Source organism: Chrysemys picta, chromosome 6, assembly GCF_011386835.1.
Source record: "Chrysemys picta bellii isolate R12L10 chromosome 6, ASM1138683v2, whole genome shotgun sequence".
Taxonomy (NCBI): Eukaryota; Metazoa; Chordata; order Testudines; family Emydidae; genus Chrysemys; species Chrysemys picta.
The window spans coordinates 120,672,470-120,698,225 of record NC_088796.1 but is presented as its reverse complement, the minus strand read 5'-3'; the positions used below and the strand labels follow the sequence as shown (position 1 = coordinate 120,698,225).

Below are 25,756 nucleotides of genomic sequence, written 5' to 3'. Positions count from 1 at the left end.
TGGGCATGGTGTAGTAAGGTCCTTCTCTACTGCCACCTGCTGGCAGCTGCTCCAGCTCTGCAGGGGTCTGCCTCTTCCTATGTGTCTGCCCTCTGGTCGGTCACTGAAGTATCAGCACTCCCAGGGTAACAGAAAATGCAACAAAACATAGTTCCGCAGTCTCAAGCCGAGTCTTTGGCATGACTCCTGACTCATTAGTCCTTCCAGTCCCGGTGTCTGGGGTCTTTGCTATGGGCTGGTAGGAGAACCCAGCCAGTCTCTTCTCTGGGTTTGAGACCAGGGACCCTGTAGTAAGCAGGTAAGGTCTGGCTATTCAGACCCCCTGCTTCCATCCTGGGTAACTTCCTACCATGGTTATCTGCAGGCTTCCCCACCAGCCCCTTCATGGGTTCACTGTGAATCTACAGTCCTCTCAGGCTGCCTGCAGCACCACGTGCAGGATTCCTCTCTGGAGTTCTCCAACAAATCCCAAGCCAAAAATATAAACTTAAATCACTTCCACCCTCCTCAGGCTGGACCCCAGGGCTGTCTCCCTACAGTCTTGTCCCTATTTTGAAAACCACCAGAGGAGCTAAATCCCCTCTTCTTGTGGCTTTTCCCCAATACTTCTCTCCCCTCATTTCAATCAGCCCATTTGCAAAAGCAGGAACTCACAGCCTCCTCTCTGCTGGGCCCCACCCTAACAGAGCTTTTCTCAATCCTTGTAAAGCAACCTGACTCCTTTCCAGGTGGACCTGATAACTGACCTACTTAACTCCCCTCCAGGTGCCAGCAGGAGGGATAATTGAGCTCTCAGGCACCTGGTACAGCTCTCAGTACCAGTGTGGGGTTTACACCCCCTCACTAACTATATTAAGAAGTGAAGTGAATTATGGAACCACCCTATCACTTCCAAAGACATGGGGTTCAAATGCTAACTTTGGGGGTCAGTGGTAAAACAAGAGTAAGGTGATTACACCTTAGCAAAATTCCTGCTCAAGTTAGCTCAACAGACTATCCCTGCTGAAGGAAGCCCAGGCACCAGGGTAACAGGATAGGGGCACTGGCACGGTAAAAGGTAACTAGAGGAGAAAGAACTGCTCTTTCTGCTGTGGAAGCCAAGAGCTTTTTTAAAAGAAGTGGTTTCAATGACTGGATTAGGGCTTTTTAAAGTTCATCGTGCACCGGGAGCAAGAATTAAAATCGACTCACAGGCAAGAAAAACAGCAAAACAAATGGAACCACAGTTTTTATTGGAGTTTGTGTAGTACAAGAATAGTCCTTGTGGCAAAGCTGCACCAAAGTAACCACTACAAATTGTCTTCTGGAAAATGAGGACAATGCTAGTGAGGCCCCAGCCAGGTGGGAGGGGACAGAAAAGTGTCCATCTTTCATCCAGACCAAATGGGGCTCATCAATGGAATGCTATTCTGGAGGATTCTCCTGTCCGTCTCTCTCCTTCCTGATATTAAGGTGTGTGCGGCAGCATGCCTTTGGATTGGGAAGGCATCATGCTCTCAGCTGCCCCAACTTCTTCTACGGCTCTCCTTGCAGATTCTGGCCCTGAATCTGAAAAGTACTTAACCACGTGCCTAACTTTAAGCATACGAGTCTTCCCACTGAAGTCAACAGTACATGTGCTTAAGTTCCCTTCTGCCTCGGGGCCTTTAACGGGTAGGCTATTCACGCTGAACAAGCCTACAAGAATAAAAACCTAGGTGTGCTGCCCAGCCCTAACAAGCACCCCTACAAAAACAATCACCAGCACACAAACACACAGAGAGGGACATTTCTAGGAAGGACACAAAATTTCCCACCTTCCAAGGGGTTTGTTGTAAGCAGGGGAAAAGGTTTTAATAGAAAACAATTTGTTTTACCCTAACATCGTCCATTTAATACCCAAGGCTATTTCAAGGCCTCCGGCTCATCTCTATTCTGCCATGGGCAATTCCCATCACACCTGGGGTTAGGGTTGAGTTAGGCTTTATTACTCCACAGCAGCAACCCCGACTCAGCAGTGTGGAGGGGGTGAGTGGGAATGACCACTGTGAGGTGGAGGTCCCATCAAGATGGAAGGGAAAGGCAGAAAGGAAGAGAAGATGAGCAGAGATCCAAAACCTGCCCCTCCCCCCTCCCTAACCCCAGGTCACTTGTTCTGGAAGAGAACATGGGTTGGTGGAGAAGCAGTGACTGTCGTGCTGGTGACAGACAGACAATCAGAGAAAGGGGCTGGGTGGTCGGCGGAAGCGATGCCTCTGTCTCTCCGTGACGAGACTCAGCCGATGTAGATCCGATGGAAGTCATTGGCACCAAAGGCAGCATTACACTTGGGGCACTTGCGCTGCCGGGTGTCATAGCGCGTCTTCACACACTCAAAGCAGAAGACGTGAAAGCACTTGGTGAGCACAGCATCCTTCTTACGCATGTTGCAGCAGGGACAGGTCAGACGCGCCTGCAGGAGAAAAATGCTGTGGTGAGAGTCTAAGCTACCACACGCGAAAGACCTTTGCAGAACTTTCAGGTGCCCCAAGTGGACAATACACCACCATGGGAAGCAGACTTTACCTTCTGTCCTAGGAGAAGGTGGTTCCTCCAGCTCAGAGCTGGCCTTCGCTGACAGAACACAGCTAGGGAAGGCCAGTACTGAATGAAGACTAAACCCTTTGGCTAGGAAAGAGTAAACAGGGGAGAGTGACAGAGTTTCTCACCTTGTAATCCTTGATCTCCTCCATCAAGATCTCATCACAGTTGGGCACCATATCGGGTTTCTTTGTGGTCTCCAACTTCCTACGCAACCTGGAGATGTCCTCCTGCAGGAGGATAAGAGACCAACAAATAAATTATTGGAGCCATTTCTCCAGAGAGCTTGTGCTTCAAGGGTACAGAACTGGGGCCCTTAAAGTACATGGTAAAATACACCAATGCTGTGCTTCCAACCCCCTCTTCCCAGTGCACTGTAGAACAGCCTTTCACAAGTAGAAAGCGATTAGATTAGATCTGTACTGGAATATTGTCAGATCTCAAACTGGGCCAAGCCACAGGGGCTGAGTGCAGAAGGTTGGGGAAGTGAGAAAAAGGACACAGGCAGGGGCCAAAATGACTTATGGATGGAGCTTGAAACTAAATGAAGTTGAAAAAACCTGGAGAGCAGAGAGAAGGGCGGCAGTATGATATGGACCCTTTTGAAGTTTCACTCTGGCAGGCAGAGGCAGACTGACTAGAGATGGAGAGTGAGGGGCTGTGGTATATGGCACTTACCTGAGCCCGTTTGAAGTTGAACATATCCTTCTCTTTAGTCACACTGTTCTCCACAATCTCATCCTGAAAGTCATGTAGTTTCTTTTGAGCCAGCTCTAATTGTGCTTTGAGATCATCTGCAAGCTGGGCTGCATCCATTGCCTGTCGAAGGAGATGGCCATAGGATCATAGATATTGGAGATGGAAAAAACCTAGAAAAATCTTCCAGTCCCAATCCCTGCCAGCCCAAGACTGTGCCCTACAGTACTTTCAGGGTTTTCCCTCCAGTCTAGTTTTAGAAGATCCAAGCAAAGCGATTTACAGGACTTCCCTTGAGGGCCTGCTCAACAACCTAAGATTTCATTGTCAACAAGTTCTTGACAGTCAGCCTAAACTTTCCCTTTCTTAGTTTAATTCTTTAGTGAGATACACAGAGTAGGACGAATGACCCTCCTTGGTGTTTATACCCTTCAAATATGTGTAGCCTATGTCCCCAGGGTCCTGTAGCTCCTGGCTCTATTAACCTTGTAGCTATTTTGCGACTGTTCTGTTATTTAAACCAGACAGAGAACTACCACAATCACTCTTTTTCCTTTTCTGAAGACCAGTCCCTCATTTGCTTTGCTCTAGTCTTCCATCACCCCACTAGCTGTCCATGATTTTTTTTTTTTAATTTGTCAGTGGATCAATAAATCATTTAGCTAAATTCCCTTCATACCATAGGATGCGACACCAGCTGACTGTTGGTTACAAAGGGATACTTTTATCTTCCTTAACAGTTGTTCAGATTTCTTTCCAATATTTTTCTTGACAAGAGATTTAGAAAGGAGGGTAGAATCAGCGATACCAGTCCATCTAATTCCACTCCTTATTAACAGACCACCTTTTTTTCATTGCCCCTAGATATATTAGTTAAAACCTCACTCATTACTCTGAAGTCGTTATGTTTTTTTACTGTCTTTATCTTTTCTCTGCAGGCCTTAACAGACCCTGATCATATTCATTTGGCTGCCTCCTCTTTTTCCATTTGCAGTATAGTTTTCCTTTTACCCTCAGTCTTCTCAGTCTTTCATGAAACCACTTTGATTGCTCTCCTTCCTTGCATTATTTATCAGTCTATTGTGCCTTAATTAGAACATTAGTTGGTATTCCTCTGCCTTCTGCCACAATGGTGTAATGACATGGAATACCAAAACCCATCAGAGAAATCCAGTGCTAGCAGCCTTGCATACCTGCCACAGGATGAAGAACACTCAACCTTGTGAGCCAAGGATTCATGCTCACCTTGCGTTTGTTCATCTCCAGCGCCTGGGTTCGGAGGCCTAGCTCCTTCTCTCCAGTGCCTATATTGCTCTGTAGCAGGTGTTCCTTTTCCTCCAGCTTCCGCACAACCTGTAACTGAGCATCCACCTTCCAAACGGGAAGGGTGGTGGAAGGGAGAGAAACATTTAGAACGTGTCCTGCTGATATTTTGTTTTTGAATTTTTTCCTCCTTCCCAGGTCACAACTCCCACAACTATATGCTGCAACCATCACATTTCCCTGTCACTGCGTTTTCTCTCCCCCCACTCCTACAACCCCACTTCTCTCTCTCAGGTTGCAGACACATGGACAATCAACAGAGGTCAAACTATACACTCAACCAAGGGGACATCTTCCTCCAGCTCCGAGGTGAACCTTTCTAAACCCAGCAATCAAAGACCAATAACTGGTTATTAAACATATCTATCCCTCTTCTTTGGAAGAGCACTTAGTGGAATCATTCAAAAGCAATGGACATTTCCATGTAGGCTACAAGAAGAGGGCTGTGGGAGGGGACAGCACCTAGGAGCACCTTTTCTCATGTGATTAAAAATCCCTCACCTTTTCCTTCTCCCAGCCCTAGGTAGTCGTGAACCTCTCTCTGAGGAATTTCACATTACACACAATCTCTCATTGCATAGCTCAAACAGTGGGGTGTGCTCCCTGGCGGGGGGAGGCACAGAGGAACGTTCAGGGGGGCACGGAGGGAGCGCCACCCAGCCCCACCCCACCCCGCCCCCAGCTCTGCTCCGGCCCCACCTCCAGCCCCAGCCCCGGCTCCGCACCTGGCCCCGTCCTCAGCCTCATCTCTGCACCCAGCCGCGTCTGCACTCCTGCCCTTACAACTCCCCTCCCGGCCCCACTCCCAACCCCAGAACTGCCCCCCAGCGGTGGACCCCTTCCCCCCTCCACCTCGGGAGCCGCGGCCCTGCTCCAGTGGGGACAGGGGCAAAGGGAGGGACAACTCTGAAAACTTTGGGGACCACTGGCATCTTTCAATACACCATTGAAGAGGTTTAAAACAAATCTAAGCAGCAGCTTGTCCTGATCCATTGGGGGAGTATCCCTACCCAGCCTGTTTTCCCATCACCCCTCTTCTAGTTACCTGCGTCTTCAGGGTCAGGACCTGGTCTGCCAGCTCCTCCTTCTCCTCCTTCAGTAGTTTATGGATCTGGTTTGACTTGATGCGTTCTGACATCAGCTTGAAGTTGGCATCATCCTTCTCCCGCAACTGCTGCATAAGGCGAATGTTCTGCTCTTGCATATCCTCGAAGGCTTGTCCAGTGACATCCATTTCTGAAAGCAGGGCCTCTTCTTCCTAGAACAGAGGCGGAAACACACTGTAATTAGAATCTCTTTCCCCCTCCACTATAGGGCGCTGAAATACCAATACCCCCTACCTTTATTTTAAGAAACAGAATTTAGTGATAGTGAAAGATGCAGATCAACATCCTGGAGAATGATAACCTCCCTTTACCCAAACAACAGGTAACACCACTGAACTGAAGGATGCTCCACTAGGGGACAGATGGTAGTTTAATCTCCACAGGCATTCAGTCCTTGATCTCTGTGCTAGGAAAGCCAACAAAGGTAAAAGTTGGCTCTAATCATTGTTACATGGCCGCCTCTCCACTAGGAACTAGACAGAGACCAGTGACCTGTTTAAAATTAGTTGAGGAACAGCCATCAAATGGTAACATCTTTGGGCTGAATTTGAGTTTAGGTCAATTAATCTAAAAGTCAATGGCACCATAGCTCATCACGGCTCCCCTGAGCCATCCAGCCCCCTTAACAAATTCTGTCTTAAAATTCACAAAGGAAACAGGCAAGGTGGGATCAAAGATCTCCACTATTAACTGACAAGGAACAGGGACATGCCCCAAGTACTGGTGCTCTAGTCACCCTCACACAATCCTGCTTTCGTAATGCAGGATTTTCCCCATCAGCCAAAGTATCTGTTCCTTATACATTGGTACTTGTGTCATATAGACTACACCAATTGTTGCTATTTCTAAATCATATAAACTGTGGGCTTGTCTTTAATTCTGAAGTGAATTAAGATAAACAGAATGAAGGCCACTTTAATTCTGAATCAGAGTGGCCACACAGGAGTTTAATGCAGTTAACTAATCCACTATGCGTTCACAACTTTAGTTAATTTGGATTAATTTTCCTGAGTGTCCCTGTTTAGCCAAGCTCTATATAAATCAAGTGTATTTTAAAAATAAAACATCATCTTACCTCACCACAGACTGACCCTCCCCTCTCCTCACTCACCCCACGCATTACTCGCCTCAGCAGTGTTACTCTAGCCCGATGTGTGTGTATAGAAAGTAACTCTTTCCTCACTCTGTCCCAGTTACACCATGATAATATTGCCTTACATGGTCCTGGGCAGAGTTGGAATATCATCTGATGGAGGTGGTGGATGTGGGGTAGAAGTGCTCCATTCCAGCCATTTCCTGATAAGGTTTGCCCCACAAGAAGGCCTTACTAAGAGGACATTTCCATAAGCTCCTCTCACCTGCTTGGCCATGGCTAGTTTCTTCTGCAGATACTCAATCTGCTCCTCCACTGCCCGGATCTTCCGTAGGGCATCCTCATCTGCCATTTTTTTACTTTCTTTTTTCTCTTTGTCCTCCAGGTCCTTCACCCTCTGCCTCAGCTCATCCAGCTACAGCAAGGAAAAAGAGGGATGAGATGGGGTGGGGGGAAGAGCGAAAGAGCTCTGAGGCTAGGCAGGGAATAGAACAGCAAGAAGGACTCTGCTAAGGAATCAACCTTCCCCACAATTTTCCAACACCACAGAGAAACCTTTCTTTAAAAAAAAAAAAAAAAAAAAAAAAAAAAAGGGGAAAAAGACCCATTTTCTCATCTAGTCCAGTTCCCCAGCATGGTGTTAGGAGGTACCATGCTATTGGAGATGTTGCTGTAATAACTGGCCCATGAATTTACACTAACTAAACTTAAATGTGAAGAGCGAGAGCTGATTAGATGTCACAATAATCTATAACAATCAATGTTGATGGGAAAAGGTGCAAAAGGGAAACAGATAGATTAAATTAATCCAAACAAAAAGGCCCACTGATATAATTCAAGGACTGTTTTAAAATCATGCCTAGTAAACAAGAAAAGTTTGGGACTGGAAATCAATGGTCCAAAATTGGTGTGTTGGAAATTAGGCCTAATTGAGTGCACAATAATGAGGGGATGGGCTATTCCAGCAATCACTCCCTTTGGGGTCCTCAAAAAGTCTTTGGGGCTAAAAATTAGCAAAGGCAAAGCAAAGGGGGACAACAGCTAACTGAAAGGAGAAGGAAAAGGAGAAAGCTTCACCATCAAAGCTGCCACCCGTGGTATCTCCTGGGAACCAAGGATCTATTGCAATACCACTGGGCCTTCATTGACCTAATCACAAGAGATGTCCCAACCAGACCAGGCCAAGAAAGGGATGCAAATGACACTGCCACCTTCACTGGCTCTGGCTAAATCCCAAACACTACCTGGGATATAAGACTGTCTCTCTCACACATGTCCTTTTCCTTCCCCACCTTTATTTCTTTTCTTTCCTAGCCCTCTTCTTTTCCCTGCTAACTGACAAGAGTCTGGTTTAGCCAGCCAAGAGTGCATATTTTGCAACACTGCTGTGAGCCTATGACCAGAGAGGCAACTAAAAGCAATGCCCTAAACAACCTGATACTGGAACAAATCTGCCAGATCGCTAAGCGGTTGATAAGACCTGATATACCTGTTTTACTTGCAGCCTTGCTGCTGAAAAAACTCACTACCAAAAACAGAAGCTGCATTTTCTATCATTGCTGTTCTCCTCACCACCTTGTTCATCTTGTCTTTCAGAAAACGGATTGAACTTTAACAGCAGCTGCAGCCCATCTCAACTAACTTCTTCTCTTTTCCCCAAAAGAACAGTTACTGCTATCTTTAATACCATCTAAACAACTGTCACATAGGGGGGTTTCCCTCTAAAAACTCTCTCTAGCTACGGGGAAAGGGAACAAGCTATGTTAAAATAAAAGCCTTACGTAACACTTTACATTTCAAATGCTTTCCCTTTTCCCCCTGTATCTTTAATAAAAGGTTAAAAAAAGGGGTGTGCTTGCCATGGCCACTAGGCAGGCTGAGGTCTCTGTATACCAAACCTTTTCTCAAAATGTGTGATGTTGAACAGTGACAGGGTCATGTTAACACCTTTAACTCTTTGGGCCCATTTATTCCATCTACAGGATGAGATATAAACTGAATTCTTGACCAACATCACCATTAAAGATTCCATGACTCTTTCTTGTTAATAAGAGTAAATACATTAACCCTACTCTCCTGGTTAATCCTGTACAGATAATTACATTCTGCCTATCTACATTCCCTCTGCCACATCATTGGGATATAGTATCCTTCACTTTTAATCACAAATCTTTGTCTGATTATTTAGTTTAGTTTTAAATGCCTCAAGAGATGGGGCTTGTACCTTTTCCCTTGGGAGATTATTATTCCACAGGCAAACTGCACCATAATAAATGTCTCCCTAATCATTCAAGTTTAATTTTCATCCCAGTTCTACCCCTTCAGGGAGCCTTTTCCCCCTTCCTATTCAAACCACTCTATTACTTTTACACACACCAGAGCGCCAATAAGATACACATCATCATGCAGGATAGTAACATTACTTTGCCAAAAAGGTAGATGAGTGAATCATCAGTCAGGTGGACACCTCACAACCTCAATGATGAAGGACCATTCTAAGGCCAGTCCTCTGCCTGCACTCCCAGTCTGTCCCAACCTTAAGCTGTCTGACAGAGGAAGAAGGGGAGGGACATTCTGGAGTCCGGAAGAGGAAACCACAGCCCTACAACAAGCCTGAGGAGAGCATTTCAAGAACAGCCATTAGATGGTGAGGGGCAAGAGAAAAAGGAGGACCAAGATTGGACACTGTTACCTCAGCTTTGGCCTTCTTCTCAGCTGCCATGAGCTGAACCTTGTCTCTCTGCTCCTTTGGGGCCGAGCGGTACATGTCTAACAGCAATTTCATCTCCTTCTGGCTCTCCTGGGCTTTCCTGGCAACCGTGAAAGAAAAGCACCGATTTGAATATTTGGGAGAAATGCTATGGTGTGATGCTGTCTGCCTGAACACAAGAACGACATTCTCTCAGCATCTTCCAGCGTAGGCTCGTGTGTGACTACTGGGCTCGTCTTACCCTGGGCACATGTACATACTGTACATGGAACAATGCAGAAACATACATCGGAGGATGAGCAGAGACATGCTAAAGTGGGCTCACACGAAGAAGGAAAGAGAGCAGCAGAGGAATTTACCTTGGTAGTAAACTCTAGACTTTCTCAGTGACTGATCCAAGACAAGGAGGAGCGTGGTCTTTGATTGGAAATCTGCACCTGACAAGCCCCATCCCTTACAGATATCTGCAACCAGTTTGGTTTGTTGATTGAGGAGGATCTAAATACCACCTCCACTATGTGTCCCTTGGGCACAATCATACCTCCAGTGACCCATGGAAAGAGTTACCTTTACCAGAATTAAGACACTAGCTTTTGGAGTTAATCAGGGGTTTCTAGCTATGCTCCCTGGACACCCCAGATTAGGGCACGATGCTGGAAAATAGGAACAAGAATTTCAACAGCACTTCTTACTTGAGATCAGCCTTCAGCTGCTTGATCACTTCAGCTTCTTTCTTCCTCCCATCCTCATGCTTCCCTTTCTCCTTGGTGGACTCTCTCTCCTTCTCAGACTCCTTCTGCTTCTGCTTCTCCCGCTCCCGTTCTTTCTCCTTCTCCTTTTCCCGCTCTCTCTCCTTCTCTTTCTCCTTCTCGCGCTCCCTCTCCTTCTCCCGCCTCTCGCGCTCCCTCTCCTCTTCATCTCGCTTGGCCTTGGCATCACTGGCATCCTCGGGGGCAGCCTTGGGCACAGACGCCTGAGCAGAGGAATCATCAGGCTCCTGTTTGACCTCCGGTGGTTCCTCCTTGGTCTCTTCAGTGCTGGACTGGGACTGCAGGAGGGCACTCCCACTGCGGGAGCGAGTCTGGGGCGGGAAGGAGAGCAGTGGGGAAGAAACAAAGGGAAACCAATCAAGTGAATGGGAGAAGTTCTCAGCCAGAACACATTTCTCACTGCCAGCCCTGTAGGATTCCCTTGCATGTTTCCCTCCCAGATGCTATTGCCAATGCTTTTACAGAGCACAATGCAGCCATGGAGGGAGGTCCACTCTGTAGGAGGTGGAAATCCAAGAAGAGGCTTCTGCGTAGAGCCCGGTAGAAAACTGTGCAGTTTATCCCCTGGGGCCTGTTATGCTTTTCCCAAAGCCTGTGGCACCAGAGAGACATTTACACAGGCAAACTATGAGACAGACGGGTAGCCTATGCTTTGCTGTAGCAGGTTTTTCCTCCCTCTCCATCTTCCCCATTCTCTCCCAGGGTCTCCAGCTCCGGTACCTTGCTCAGGTCGGACTGGGCCTCCCTCAGCTTGCGCTTGTACCTCAGCACCTCCCCCTTCAGCTGGTGGTTGTGATTCTGGAGGCTGCTGATGAGGTGACGCATCTCCCGATTTATTGGACCTATTAAAAAAAAAAAAAACACACACACACACACACACAAACACACAGGCTAGTTACCACAGGCCACAATCAGCTCTGCCCTCCAGACCTCAGAGTATTTTTGTTGGTCTTTTGAAAAGCCCTTCCATTGTATCAGTATATTTCTGGTAATGATGTACCCAGAACTGAATGAAATGTGCCAGGGACAGGCATTGTCACAGAGAAAGACTCATCTCCCTGCTCCATGGCATGGTGGCTTGGACAACTGTACTGGTCCTATTTGCCACCATATCTTCTTACAAATCACCACTGTAGGTCTCTCTCAGCATCACTGCTTCACAGATTTCTTCTTCCCATCAAGAATCTGAGTATGGGAAGGCAGTGCTACCCCATCAGAAGTCTCTTATTTAAATGCTATTTAAAAATACCTTTTTGCCCCTCTCTGGTGGAAGTTAAATATGCCAGGGTATAAGCCCAATTTCCTAGACAAAATCCCCTCTCTCAGAAAAAGAGCTTCCGATAGTGTAAGAGGGATATTCTCCCTACACAATCTCTCCACTGCCAGTAACCAACTAATTCCCAAACATACTGGAAATCCTTGTAAGAACATTTGGCTACAGCCAGAAAAACAGAAGATAACTTGACACCAGTTTGTCTTATACGTCTAAGGAGCTTTTTTTCTCAGACAGAACAGTGCAAACAAGTATTTAACAAGAGCAGAGAAAGCTCCAAAGAAGGCATTCTGCTGAAATCATAGAAATGTCGGGCTAGAAGGGGCCTCAAGAGTCATTTAGTCCATCCCCTTGCCTGAAGCACCCCGACAGGCGTTAGTCCAACTGTGACTCCGGGAGCCCCTGGCAGAGTGTCCCCTCCAATAAAGTAACTCACATCGGGCCTGACAACTGTGTGTTGGGGCAAAGGTGTCATATAATATATCATATGTAAACTGGTGACACACTGGTCCCAGAAATCACTGTGTATGTACAGGTTATGTACAAAGATTTATAGAGGTGCACTGAAAATATGTTTTTAAAATGTGTTTGGGAGGCATCGCATGAACCCAGCCTGCTCTAAACAAAGAAATGCGTCTTCGCTTGTCTGACTGGCTTGGTTACAGGCAGAAGACAATGAGTACCTTTGCATGCAAGGTAAACAAATTCATCAAGCTAAACAAGCAGAGGAGACAACCGGTTAACAATCATACTGGGGGACAGAATCTGCACCCTAGAAAGCCTTCCTGGCTCCTGAGTCAGAGACAATGGACTTTGAGTAATATAAGGGGAGCAAAAAGATCTTTTAGTTATCCACCACTGAGGGGACATTGGGTACAGCACCCCTGTGGAAGTTGGATCCCCTAGCATGGAGGGTTAGGGATGCTGACAACTTGATGTAAGAAAGAAAATTGCTTAGACAAAGATTGTAACTTGCTAAAATTAAGTTTTAGTCACTAGAAACCATGTTTTGTTTTGTTTTATTTGTAACCATATTTGTCTCTTTTATTCTTGCTTAGTATAACTTAAATCTCTGCTCTTTGTTAATAAACTTATTCTTGTTTTAGTACAAAACCATCTCGGGGCTGTATATTAAAGTTAAGTGTGAGTCCTCAGCTAACCTAACATGTTGTGATGTGTGCTCTGTCTGTCTCTTTGGACGCAGCAAACTTAATTGCTGTGAGTGTCCTGTGAGAGGGACTGGACACTACTGGGAGACATCTTGGGGGAACTGGGGTTCAGAGACTTGAAGAGTTTGCTGGCAAGGCAGACAGGCCGGAGTGTCAGGGAACTGACACACAACTTAGCAGGAGCAAAGCTCACACTCTTGCTAAGGCAGAGTGGTAACACAGTGGCTCACAGTTCTGCATGAACTGAGCATAATGTCACACCAACCTGTTCTTACAAGCCACCAAGAACAGGGATACCACAACCTCCTCAGGTAACCTGTTCCACTGCTTAACTATCCCTACAGTTGGAAAGTTTTTCCTAATATCTAACCTGAATCTCCCTTGCTACAAACTGAGCCAATTGCTTCTTGTCCTACCCTCGGTGGACATGGAGAACACCTGATCATTTCCTCTTTATAACAACCTTTTACATATTTGAAGACTGTTACATCATCCATCAGCCTTCTCTTCTCTAGATTAAACATTCCCAATTAGTTCAACCTTTCCTCATATGCCATGTTTTCTAAACCTCTTACTTTTGTTTCTCTCCCCTGGGCTCTCTCCAGTTTGTTCACATCTTTCTTAAAGTGTGGTGCCCAAAACTAGACACAGTACTACCGCTGAGGCCTCATAGTGCCAAGTAGAACAATGATCCCTTGTATCTTACACCTGGCACTCCTGATAATATATCCCAGAATGACATTTGATTTTTTGGCAACAGCATCACACTCTTGACTCATGGTAGGTCTGATCCACTATAACTCCAGACCCTTTTCAGCAGTACTACCACCTAGCCAGTTATTCCCCATTTTGTAGTTGTGCATTTGATTTTTCCTTCCTAAGGCCTGGTCTACACTGTGGGGGAGGGGGGAAATCAATCTAAGTTATGCAACTTCAGCTATGTGAATAACGTAGCTGAAGTCGACATACTTAGATCGACTTACAGTGGTGTCTTCACCGTAGTGAAGTAAGAACCCGAGGGCGAATTTAACCAGGCCTGGCTAATTTGAATACATGTAAAATATCTATGATTTTTTTCATTTGTTCTTTGCATATTCTTACCAAAGATCCTTATCCTTTGTTAATACTAATGATGTTAAGCATTTGGTCACAGTTAAAGTGAAGACTGGAAGTAAACACTTCAGCCTTCTCTGTGTCATCCATTATTTGCTCTCCTTCCCCATTAAGTCGTGGACTAACACTTTCCTCCATCATTCTCTTACTTCTAATGTACTTTTAGAACCTCCTCTTATTGTCTATGTCCCTTGCTGGTCATGACTCGTTTTGTGCCTTAGCTTTCTGAAATGCAACCTCTGTTTACAAACAAAATTTGGTACCTGCTTGTTCATTGGCAGCAAGAGTCTGTTCAAACTCTATCCTCAGCATCTCGTACTCCTTGCGGACCTGTGCCAGAGTGTCCTCTAGCTGGATCACCTCTGTGCGCAGCTTCTTGTGGAGGCTGACCTCATCCCGCTGGGGAGCAAGAAGGGACACAGAGAGAGAGAGAGACATAAGTGCTATGATCTAGGTGTCTCACATTTCCTCATCAACCTGCTTTTATAAAAGAGGAGAGGATTACTACCCTCCTAAAAAAACAGAAGAACAACTGAGCCTGCAAAGACAACTGCAGAGGGCTTGGTTCACTCCAGGGGCCAGTCAGAGGGGGAGATCTCAAAGAGGAGAAGATGGAGGAATGAGGTGGTTACCTCAATGAGTTCCACCTGGCGCTGGTGTGTGCTGCGAGTGCCGTGAAGCAGAGTGCGTGCCTCATCCAGATGTGCCTTCAGCTGGAGACTCTCATTATACAGGACCGAGAACTGGGACTGCATGCAGCGGTACTCAGGAGTCTCCTTCACAGCCTCTTCCACCGCCCTCCGCAACTCCACCTGGGCAGAGACATACAGTCCCATGAAGAAAAGGAGAGAAGCGGAAAGGATAGAAATGTTACCTCAGAGTGGATTCCAAACACAGGGAGATAACAGAACTCCCAAGCCCATTCTCCTTCCACATCCTTTCTTTGACTAGATAGAATTTCCACAGGGCAAGGCAATGGCTTTGTGAACTATCCTATTGCAGGAATTTTTTATCTGTATGAATTCTGTGCTGATTAAAGTTACTGGTTTAACAGCCTGGCGTCCAGAAACACCGCACAGACAGCAACATGGTAAAACTTCCCTTCACCACACAGCTAGCATGCCTGCCAGCTCTAGAAGTGAGAGAACTCATTCTCCTGGCTCACTCCATCTTCCTGTCACCCAGGCTGTCAGTTGGGGGGAGAAGAGATTTCTATAATATGGACTACCAAGAACCAGACTGAAATCGACAATTCATTTCACAGAGGCAGCAGTGCAAGCAATTTTGAAAAACAAACAAACAAAAAATAGGTCTTAAAAATGTAGTAGCATCAAGTTAGAACAGTTCTATGAGTCAGTTTGTTCCACCCATTGCAGAAGCTCTAAAACCCCCTTTTCTCCTCTTTCACTTCCATTCACTAGAGACTCTCTCTCTCTCTCTGTCAGATAATTAGATTTGTTGAGCACTGAGCTCTGCATTAGTTCCCCGCAACCAAACTATGAGCTGGGGGAAAAACGTAACCCCTGTCCTTCTGGGCAGTTATTAGTGTTGACAGGTGGTCACTGAAGATGCAGTGAATCAATAAAACCAACACACAGAACAGGAAACAGACAGCTACGATTCCCTTTGTTGACCACATGGTGTCACCATTATATCAGGAATGCCAGTCACAGCAAAACCCCAGGTTCCCATTAGCATCCCGGCCTATTGCATGTAAAATATCATCCAAGCACAGAGAATGTGCCTGAAACAGAGACAGAGACTGACCAGAAAATCTAGCTTCACAGAAGGTACTAAAGAGGTTTTACACAGATTCAACAGAGTGAAACAGAGAGGAGCCAATCACATCCATCCGTCTTCAGGCCCCCCAGAGAATTTTGCTCATACCTTCAGTTTATCATTCTGTGTCGTCACCTCTTCGAGATCCTGCCGCAATTTTTCCAGCTCACTGTGGCGGTTCCCAGCCAGCTCCTTGTTCTCCTCCAGCTCAGCGTTCATTTCCTCAAACTGAAGAAGAAACACAAGAGTTTTTTTTAATGTATTGAAAAAACCCATTTTGCATCTATCTACAGTACTCATATGACCCAAAATACCATAGTATCAGAGCACCTCACAGTCTTTAATGTTTTTATCCTCATAACTCGTGACATATATAGGACAGTGCTATTATCCTTGTTTTAGAGATTAGGAACTGATGCCCAGAGAAGCTAAGTGACTTGCCTGAGGTCACACAGGAAGTCTGTGGCATAGCAGGGGCTCAAATTCAGGCCTCCACAACCCTAGGCTACTGCCCTAACCACTGCACCACCCTTCTTCGCCTTCACCAATCAAAGCTTCCCCTCACCCCGCCAACCCCACGGCCTTAGGTTTTACCTTGCGAGCATTGATGGTGATTGTACCCCCGTAGAGACTGCTCCCAGCGCCATATACCTTGTAACCTTTTGAATTCACCTGCAATGAGGATAAAGATTTTGTAACAAAAGTGTGTAGTGCTTGAATCGTGCCCCACTTCCTAAACCATTCACGCAAACAAAAGACAGTCACTCCATCCTTAGCTCACGTCTATTAGCAGTGATTTAGTAAGGTAGAGGAAGGCTCCATAAAGATTCCCCTCTCTTTCTCTCAGCAATATTCCCTATGAAGATGTTAACAGGTGTGGCTGAGCTCCGAACTGCTCTAGCCCTGCATCTCCTTTCAAAGGGCTTGGCGATTACCCGTTCCAGCACATCAGCCAAGTGTCGGTTGAGCCGCTGCTCTCTCTTGCGGATCTTGTCAATATCCCACTGAAGGTCGTCGATCATGGTCTCCAGCACGCACACCCGCGACTCTGCCATCTCTACTTTCTCCTGCAACTTGGAGAACTGCAGCCAAGGGACAAAGGGGAGCATGGGTTAGGATCAGCAGTGTCGGATTCACAGCCTTAGTTTATCAGTTTATTGCTCCAGTCAAGTTTGCCAGGTACTTTACCACATGATTCTGCTTCAGAATCACATAGAAGTACAGTGCACATTACAGTTCTCCAAAATTAATTACTCCTCCCTTAACCTTTGCTCAGAACTTGAATTCTTCAGACCGAATCATCCCTGGTGCGCTACAGTTCAGCCTCTCGATGGCAATAACATGCTTCCTGGGCGACAGTAACCAGAATCGTTCAGTATTCCAGATAGGGATCAAATAAGCACAAACACAAAGACAGATTCTGTTTTTCTTTCTTGTACCTCTTGAGACATGATTCGGTGCTTTTCCTGGAGTAGATCAGCCAGTTCCTGCAGCCGTCCATTTTCATGTGCAAGGTAGGAATTTAGTTCCTGGACCGCTTCATCCACCAGTGACGCATCTGAAGGAAGGGGGAATGAAAAGGGAGTCATGGCCGAGTGTCTTCAATTCAGCAAGCAAAGGGGAAGGGGAAACACAATAAACCTATTTAGGATGGTGGAAAGAGAAAAGTGGAGGGGAATCTGAATGAAGACAGTTGAGCAACCCTTAATTCTTATCTATTATGCCATTTCAATTAGCAGGCTCCCAAATACCATGTGTACTGCGACATTTAGGCGCATCTGGGCAGTGGGGAAAATTATGGACAGAGCAAGAATTCATTGTCTGTTGTGCAGAGCTGAGTGAGGCTTTCCTAAACATACAAACTCAAAACTCAGGCCAGCTTCACAGACTTTTCAGGGAACAGAGCCTGAGAATTAAGTGAACCTGAGGTCATTTTTATTTTTAGGTGAAAGACATGGAAATCTCAGCTGCTTTTGCAGAATTTTTCTTGAGTTCATGTGAACCTTACACAAAGAACCTTTTCAAGGAACTAGCCCGTTTGGAATTTGCAATCTTCCCTCAGCGCTATGTGGTTACCATACATCTCTGTGTCAAATAGTTACATACCCAAGGAATCAGACAGCTAACATCTTGTCCAGGTGAATTATTGCCTCAAACCACAAGGAATCCAAGAACTGTCCTCCAGCAGCCCACGTTGCTGGTGAATTGTGAAAGGAAGGAGGACGGTACCAGTTTCCATCATTCCCACTTTGAATATAATTTCCACACTGCTGCTCTTGGCAGCAGCTTTTGTGTAGTGGCAGATTATGTCAGGGTTATATGGTTCCACTGGGACTTAAGTATTTCCAAGTGGATCAACAGGTAATTCAGCACTGGAGGTGCCCTCCACTTAGACCCCACATACAAGGCACAGTTTTCAGCATTCAAGTAGTTTAACTAGCTGAAGAAGGACTTTAGCACGGAGGGACAGATTTTCAACAGAGCTCAGCAGCCAACAGACCCCACTGTTCTCAAATAGGAGCTGATGGATGCTGAGTGCTTTGGAAAACCTGGGCATTTCATTTTGATGCTTAAGTCTGAGAGGGAAAATCTGGCCCTTACCACTTACATGGCAAGAACTGGTTCATCCCTGACTCAATGCGTTAAGAAAGTTGGAATTTGCGAGCATAGACCCTCACAGTCAACCGGCTCTGTCATACCTCCACTATTTAGCTTGTGAGACAGCATGTCCATCTTCTCCTGAAGCTTGTCATACTTTGTCACAATTTGGGCGACAGCTCGGCGGGAGGACTCCACACGCTCCTGCAGCTGAGACTCCATCTCCTCACTGGTACTACTGGCCAGGGTAGCTAGGAAGGAGAATGCTGGCTCCAGCCCTTCCCCTGGGAGACAGAAGTGAAGGAAATGGATGAGTGTATATTTGTGTGTAGTGGGAGAAGTAGTCACCAGTATCTGCAAATCATTCATTTTCCCAGAGGGCACAGAACATCAACACTTCCCTCAATGAAGTCCATCTTCCCAAACTGCCACAGATCACTACATGGCACAAGGCCTCACCTCGCTCCCTCTCATCCTTACGTTCCTGATTGCTGTCTGAGTCTGGTTCTGGTTCTGGCACCACCAGGGCTTTTCGTTCAGACAGAAGGTCTCCAAGACCTTGCTCCAGGTCATAGCGTTTAAGAATGATGCGGATATTTTCATCAAACTGGAAGAAGGGACAATGAGAAGATACATAACTTGCATAGCATCAGAGTGAATGAGACAGGACAACAGAGAGGACAAGACAGCTCGACAGAGCATGCCACGAACCTGACTCCAGTAGCGGTTCACAATCAGCAGAGAGGCATCATCGGTGGCCTGCCGCCGCTCCAGCTTCTCAATATGCTCACGCAGCTCATCCTCGATGGCCTGCCGCTGGTCCAACATCTCCGCCAGCTTTCGGTTCTTAGTCTGCAGCGTCCGGATGTCCAGCTCCTCCTGTGCAGAGGTGAGAATCACATCCGTGCAGTTAATGCAGCACAGGCCTGTTCTACCCCTTTCTATAAAAGGGCCTTTGAGCAAGATCTTTGGGCCTGGGTGAGGATGAAAACAAAATAACATGGTGGAGGCGAGGAGGTTGGTTGTATTACTTGCAGGACATGGCTGGGATCAATGAGCTGGGGGTCCATTAAGAAAGAGGTTGAGTGGGGTGCCATAGATATACATACCGTTGAGGAAACGCCTCCTAACTTAATGGTCTCCACTGTGGTTCCTGAGTCTTCGACCCCTGCCTTTTTCTCTGGGGGCCCAGAGGGGCCGGGCTCTGCCGCCGCCCGCTTGTTGCCGATCCCAGACATTGTGGGTAAAGAGTGGAGATTCCCAGCTCTTCCTGAAACACAAAGAACAAGTTTAATAAACATCTACCCTCTAACCAGTACTATTTTAGGGATTTCTAACATGCCTATCACTATGGTATCTGCATGCCTTACACACCACAGGAACACAAAACAACAACAACAGATTGTATACACCAGAAATAGACCCCATGAAGGATTTAGAAGGTAAGAATTTAAAGTAAACATTACAAGAAATTGGCTGGGCTAGTATTATGAATGTCAAAACAATGTATGAGGAGATACTACAATAAAAAGAGATTACTCCAACAAGTTCAGAACAAATCCTTGAACCCTGTTAGTGCCTTAACGAAAGACTCTATTGCCTTCAATGGTCTTAGGGATCAGGCTCCTGGAGAGAATAGCCTAGAACATTAGAAGTAAATTAGAGCTTTGCAAGTGGATATGGTCATCTAACTTTGATATGTACATGCAAAGAAATCTAAGAATACTTTTTAAAATGTTTTGAGATCTACTGCTCAAAAGTGATATGTAAGAACTATGTGTTGTTTATTTTTTATTTTAACTGTAAGCTTTTTAGGATAGGGGCTGAGAAGACTGTCTCTTCTTTTTAGGATGGGGCAGGTCACTGTCAAGACCTGAATATTTCTTATAATTTAAACTCTTTGGGCAAGGATTGCATCTTAGATATTTGTGCAGTGCTCAGAATAATGGGATTCCTATCTTGAATGACCTACTACAATATAGATATTTAAAGGTTAATTTCTCATATACAAATGTATTTTACTTGTTTCTCTCCATTTTTATTGTAATGGATCTTAAATAAAGGACTTAAAAAATGCACCAATCATAAAAAATACCAACAAACAAGAACAGGGACAGAACTGCTTCATTTTTGATGGCTTACAAAAGAGGTCTCAGATGTGGCAGGGATTGGTACAGTAATGTTCCCCAGCAGGATTCTCACATTCTAATTCTGACCGGACTCAGGATTAAAGGGTTTGGTAACACTCCTCCTTATCCCCCATATGTCTACTGCACATTCGGACTCTATTACAACTGGGCAAGAAGGAAATGCTGTGGTTCAGGGCTGAGGTGCACGGGCAAAGCTCAGCAGCAGATCTTTTCATATCTGCCAACATCTGAAGGCTATAAATAGGAACACTGGAGAGAAAGTCTGAGGATATTCCTTTTAAATCCACTGAAACCTACTGCTTTTTACAAGCTTATTAATACTCCTTGATCTACATATTGAGAAAGGAAGGAGTGGAGACTTCCTGCTGCAAACACACCATAACTTGGTTGAAATAGCCTGTGTAATCACAGAGTTTCCCGATATCTTACCATTTTAAAATGAAGTGCATGTGAATGGGTTAGGGGCCATTTGAACCGAGTGCAGGGGTTCTCAAACTGGGCATCGGGACCCCTCAGGGGGTCACGAGGTCATTACATGGGAGGGTCACAAGCTGTCAGCCTCCACCCCAAACCCTGCTTTGCCTCCAGCATTTATAATGGTGTAAAATATATTTCAAGGGTTTTTACTTTATAGGGGGGCTCGCACTCAGAGGCTTACTATGTGAAAGGGGTCACCAGTACAAAAGTGAGAACCACTGACCTAGTGCTAGTGAAAGGCATTAGCTTGAAGATCCTGAAGACTGAAATGAAAGCAGCAGCATGTTTCCCCACACTGTCCCACCTCTAAGCTGGTGGGACCACATCCAGATCCAAGAAAGCATAGGTCAGCCTCTGTGCCTGCTCAGTACTTGGCCTCCCCACATCTTATTGCTTTTAGAAAATGACCCTCAGTTGCATTTTTAAGAGAACTGTTAGATGAGCCTATGAGATTACATCAGGGAAGTGGCACTATAACAATCCTTATTGACCAAATTTCTCCCACCATAGTCAGATCCAAGCAGGGCTGGCTCCAGGCACCAGCTTAACAAGCAGGTGCTTGGGGCGGCCAAGGGAGAGGGGCGGCACCTGCAGCAATTCGGGGGCGGCAGGTCCCTCACTCCCTCTGGGAGCGAAGGACCTGCCGCTGCCGATCGCGGCTTTTTTTTTTTTCCCCCCAATTACTGCCGCCGGTCGCGATTGCGATCACAGCTTTTTTTTTTTTTTGCTTGGGGCGGCAGAAATGCTGGAGCCGGCCCTGGATCCAAGACAGCGGAAGTTGAGGGTGCTGGCCACTTGATATAAAGACAGGTAGAGACCCTACAAGTCCTACTGAATTGAAAGGAGATTCTAAGAGCAGGTTTTTACAGTTTGTCCATCTTATGAAGAATTTTGTGGTGGGTGTTTCAACAATATCTTTAAAGGGCCACTCTCCATTTTAATTTGGTCCCAAAATAATTTTAAAAATAATAATTTGCAAAACTCAAGACCACCATTTCTATTACAGGTTTCCCCCCAACACTGGAATTAAAAAAAAAAACAAAAAACAAACCAATAAACATTTCCTGGAAATGTTTTTAACCCAAACACTGCAGCACTGTACTAGTGCAGGAGAACCTGCATGAAACAGACTAGTTAATTTTCAGGGCCAGATCCTCAGATGATGTAAATGGACACAGTTCAACTGACCTCTCTGATGCTGAGCCCATTCACAGGAGCTGAAGATGTGCCTCTACCTACAAGCTGAACAAAAGGAAAAGGTCAATAAAATGCATAGCATAAACAAATAGAGTTTTGAAACTTCTTTCCATCTTAATCATTTTCATTTACGGTGGTATTTCTAATACAGCTAAGGTATTAGGTTCCAAACCAGCAAACACTTGCTTTGCAAGCATATGTGACTAAAGTAATTTGGCATATGCATTAAAGCAGTGGTTCTCAACCAGGGCATGTGTACTCCTGGGGGTACGCAGAGGTCTTCCAGCGGGTACATCAGTTCATCTAGATATTTTCCTAATTTTACAACAGACTACATAAAAAGCATTAGCGATGTCGGTACAGACTAAAATTTCAAATGGAAAACGATTTGTTTATACTGCTCTGTACACTATGCACTGAAACGTAAGTATAATATTTATATTCCAATCGATTTATTTTATAATTATATGGTAAAAATGAGAAAGTAAGAAGTTTTTCAGTGGTAGTGTGCTGTGACACACTTGTATTTTTATGTCTGATTTTGTAAGTGAGTAGTTTTGAAGTGAGGTGAAACTTGGGGGTACACAAGACAAATCAGACTCCTGAAAGGGATACACTAGTCTGGAAAGGTTGAGAGCCACTGCATTTGCTCAATCAGAGCCTTATTTTGCAATATGCTCTTTCCTAAGTGACCCATTCAAGTGTTTCAGGTTTTGAAGTCACCTTCATACAGATAGTTACAGCAGGTCCACACAGCCCTTGAAATGTCCTTATAAAGAGCCTTGAAATGTCCAACATCTATAAGTTCAAGTCTCTCCCTAGCCCACTCCCTTCTCTCTCTAAAATTTGACTGAAGGAAGATTTTCAGTTCCTTGTGTTTAACAATTTCCCCCTTTTTCAACAGAACATGCTTTTGTTATTCGGGTGATCGTTTTTCCACAGAGAACATTGTTAACAAGAAACAACAAGAAACCAGAACCAACAGGCTGACAGGAAAAAAACACTCTAAGAAAATATCTGTGCATGCCCTCCTACCCTCAGATTCCCCACCACCACACATAGATAAGGGACTGACACCCCACAAACCCCACTGACAAATGACCCCACCCACCCAGACCAGAGACAGAGCTGATACTGACCCCCAGCATACACAGACTAGGGACTGACCCCTACACACTCCAATGAACTGATACTCACCGCCACCCCAAGGTCGAGTCCCCCACCTCCTCTCCCTGACATTCCCCCCACACACACACACACCAGCACAGATGCCAAGTCCCCCTCCCCCCCCAACACTCCCCCTCTCCGCAACCCCCACCCAGGGGCCAAACTCCCCCCCCGACACTCCCCCTCCCTGCAAACCCACCCAGGGGCCAAGTTCCCCCTCCCCCCCCGACACTCCCCCTCCCTGCAAACCCACTCAAGGACCAAGCTCCCCCCTCCCCCCCGACACTCCCCCTCCCTGCAACCCCCACCCAGGGGCCAAGCTCCCCCCTCCCCCCCGACACTCCCCCTCCCTGCAAACCCACCAGGGGCCAAGCTCCCCCACCCTGCAAACCCCCACCCAGGGGCCAACCTCCCCCTCCCCACCGACACTCCCCCTTCCCGCAACCCCCACCCAAGGATCAAGCTCCCCCCTCCCCCCCGACCCTCCCCCTCCCTGCAAACCCCCACCCAGGGGCCAACCTCCCCCTCCCCACCGACACTCCCCCTTCCCGCAACCCCCACCCAAGGATCAAGCTCCCCCCTCCCCCCCGACCCTCCCCCTCCCTGCAAACCCACCCAGGGGCCAAGCTCCCCCTCCCCACCGACACTCCCCCTCCCTGCAAACCCACCCAGGGGCCAAGCTCCCCCCTCCCCCCGACACTCCCCCTCCCTGCAAACCCACCCAGGGGCCAAGCTCCCCCCTCCCCCCCGACACTCCCCCTCCCTGCAAACCCCCAACCAGGGGCCAACCTCCCCCACGCTCCAGCCCAGGGGCCGAGTCCCACTTCTCCGCTCCCCACAGCCCAGCACCCCGGGACCGAGCCGCCCCCCGATACTCACTCACCCCCGTCCCGGCCACTGCGCCTCACCCCCGGCCTCCCACCCCTGACCCTGCAGGAAGCGGTCGGTGACAGCCGCTCAGCCAATCCCCGCCAGCTTCTCACGTCGTTTGTCGCCCTCAGTAAACATGGCTGCCATCGCCCATGCCCGTCCATAGGCTGGGAAGCCAGGCTGCCCTCAGTAAACATGGCTGCCATCGCCCATGCCCGTCCATAGGCTGGGAAGCCAGGCTGCCCTCAGTAAACATGGCTGCCATCGCCCATGCCCGTCCATAGGCTGGGAAACCAGGGTGCCCTCAGTAAACATGGCTGCCATCGCCCATGCCCGTCCATAGGCTGGGAAACCAGGGTGCCCTCAGTAAACATGGCTGCCAGCGCCCTTTGCCTTCCTTCGATAGGCTTTGCAGCCATTCTGCCCTTAGTTGCCATGGCTTCCATCTCTCACTGGTGTCTAGGTGTGTGAAGTCAGAGTGCCCTTCATGACAATGGTTGCTCCAGCCCTGCCCCTGGTCAGGAGGAAGTGGCTGGCTGAGGGGGAGAGTAAAAGCAGTGAATGGGGTAAAGGAGAGGCTCCAGAGCAGGAGGTGGGAAGAACGGGGTGAGGTTTTACCCCATGGCCCAGATCCTCTAATGACTCCTCACTTCCGCTGAAATCAGTGGAAGCGAGGAGCCTAAATGCCTTGGAGGATCTTGGTCTACGTTCCTCCTGTTCCATAGCCCTCCATAGTCACTAGCCCCTGCAGCTGTGTGGTAGCAAAACAGCCAAACCAAGGGGAAGGGAGAGACACACAGGCGGGGGGGGGGGTGTTAAAGAGTTGTAACTACGTGGTTAATTTGATGTCAGCACATTTCTTTTACCATTTGCGGCCGGGGGGGGGGGATAAATTGCATTGTGCAGTATAATTCAGCAGGTGGCAGACTTCCCTCTGAGTCAGTACTGAAGCAATGGGCCAGCATGGTGCTAGCAGGAACTGCATACCTAGAGATGCTACCTTTCAGTTGAAAACTCAAACCTGCATGTTGACAATTTGTGAAGCAAATGAGCAGGGGCCAGAGGGCAGCAGTAGGAAACATAAGATCAGCCTATAATTGTTCTGTGACTGGGGCAAATTAGTTCATCTCTCTGTGTCTTAGTTTCCCACATCCACAGTGATGCATTAACGAACATGACAGGAATATTGTGAGGATTAATTAACGTTTGTGCAGGGAATTGAACATGAAAGTGCTAATATTACTGCAGGTAACTAGAATATAGGATGTGACAGAGAAAATTGAGCTATCAGATTTTTAAATCTAGTTCCTCTCTCTCTCAGGCCTATGCCTATTATTTCAGAGGAAGACAAACCTCAATCCGCACAGCACACCTAGCCACTGGTGCTTGAGTTTTGATTATCCTTATTTTACCAGGCATGTTATTAATGGCCATAAGATTATCCAGCCTTTGTTAAAATCCAGCTATAGCATTTCACTCTGTGATTTCCTGCAATGGCAAATTCCATCAGCTGATCATATGATATATAAAGAAATATTTCTTTTTGTTTTAAACCGTTTTGCCACTAACTTCATTAAGAACCAAACATTATTTTTCTTATTATGGGATCATATAAGAATGAGGGGGCTGATCAGTTTTTACTGTATCTCTCATAATCGTAAATACTGTATTTCAGTGATGTCCTCTACCTCTTCTTCTTTCAATTC

The 25,756-nt window shown here is 46.6% G+C and overlaps 1 protein-coding gene across 6 annotated transcripts; it reads right to left on the bottom strand.

Moving 5' to 3' along the window:
* Positions 1 to 1,213: 1,213 nt before the first annotated feature.
* Positions 1,214 to 24,219, bottom strand: RNF20 (ring finger protein 20). Of its 6 annotated transcripts, none has more exons than XM_024109969.3 (21): positions 24,064 to 24,219; positions 22,005 to 22,058; positions 19,299 to 19,459; positions 18,901 to 19,068; positions 18,649 to 18,796; positions 18,291 to 18,473; positions 17,031 to 17,149; positions 16,527 to 16,673; positions 16,186 to 16,263; positions 15,700 to 15,819; positions 14,445 to 14,624; positions 14,076 to 14,211; positions 10,978 to 11,099; positions 10,180 to 10,568; positions 9,470 to 9,587; positions 7,043 to 7,192; positions 5,624 to 5,836; positions 4,501 to 4,626; positions 3,238 to 3,378; positions 2,688 to 2,789; positions 1,214 to 2,431 (listed from the first exon to the last, which is right to left on the bottom strand). In XM_024109969.3, the coding sequence occupies exons 3-21, from the start codon at positions 19,425 to 19,427 to the stop codon at positions 2,255 to 2,257; spliced, it is 2,946 nt and encodes a 981-aa protein (XP_023965737.1). In that variant the 5' UTR covers positions 19,428 to 19,459; positions 22,005 to 22,058; positions 24,064 to 24,219; the 3' UTR covers positions 1,214 to 2,254. The 6 variants fall into 6 exon arrangements, with proteins under 6 accessions (XP_023965737.1, XP_065405816.1, XP_065405817.1 ...); XM_065549744.1 differs by having other exon boundaries at positions 24,089 to 24,185; XM_065549745.1 differs by having other exon boundaries at positions 21,040 to 22,058; positions 24,064 to 24,123.
* Between the last annotated feature and the right edge of the window lie 1,537 nt (positions 24,220 to 25,756).

Coding starts and splice junctions, on each gene's coding strand:
- RNF20 (XM_024109969.3), bottom strand. CDS start 19,427: ATGTCTGGGATCGGCAACAAGCGGGCGGCGGCAGAGCCCGGCCCCTCT. Junction 16,264..16,526: donor TGGCTGATGTGCTGGAACGG/GTAATCGCCAAG, acceptor TCCTCATTGCAG/GTGAATTCAAAAGGTTACAA. Junction 15,820..16,185: donor TCACCATCAATGCTCGCAAG/GTAAAACCTAAG, acceptor TTTCTTCTTCAG/TTTGAGGAAATGAACGCTGA.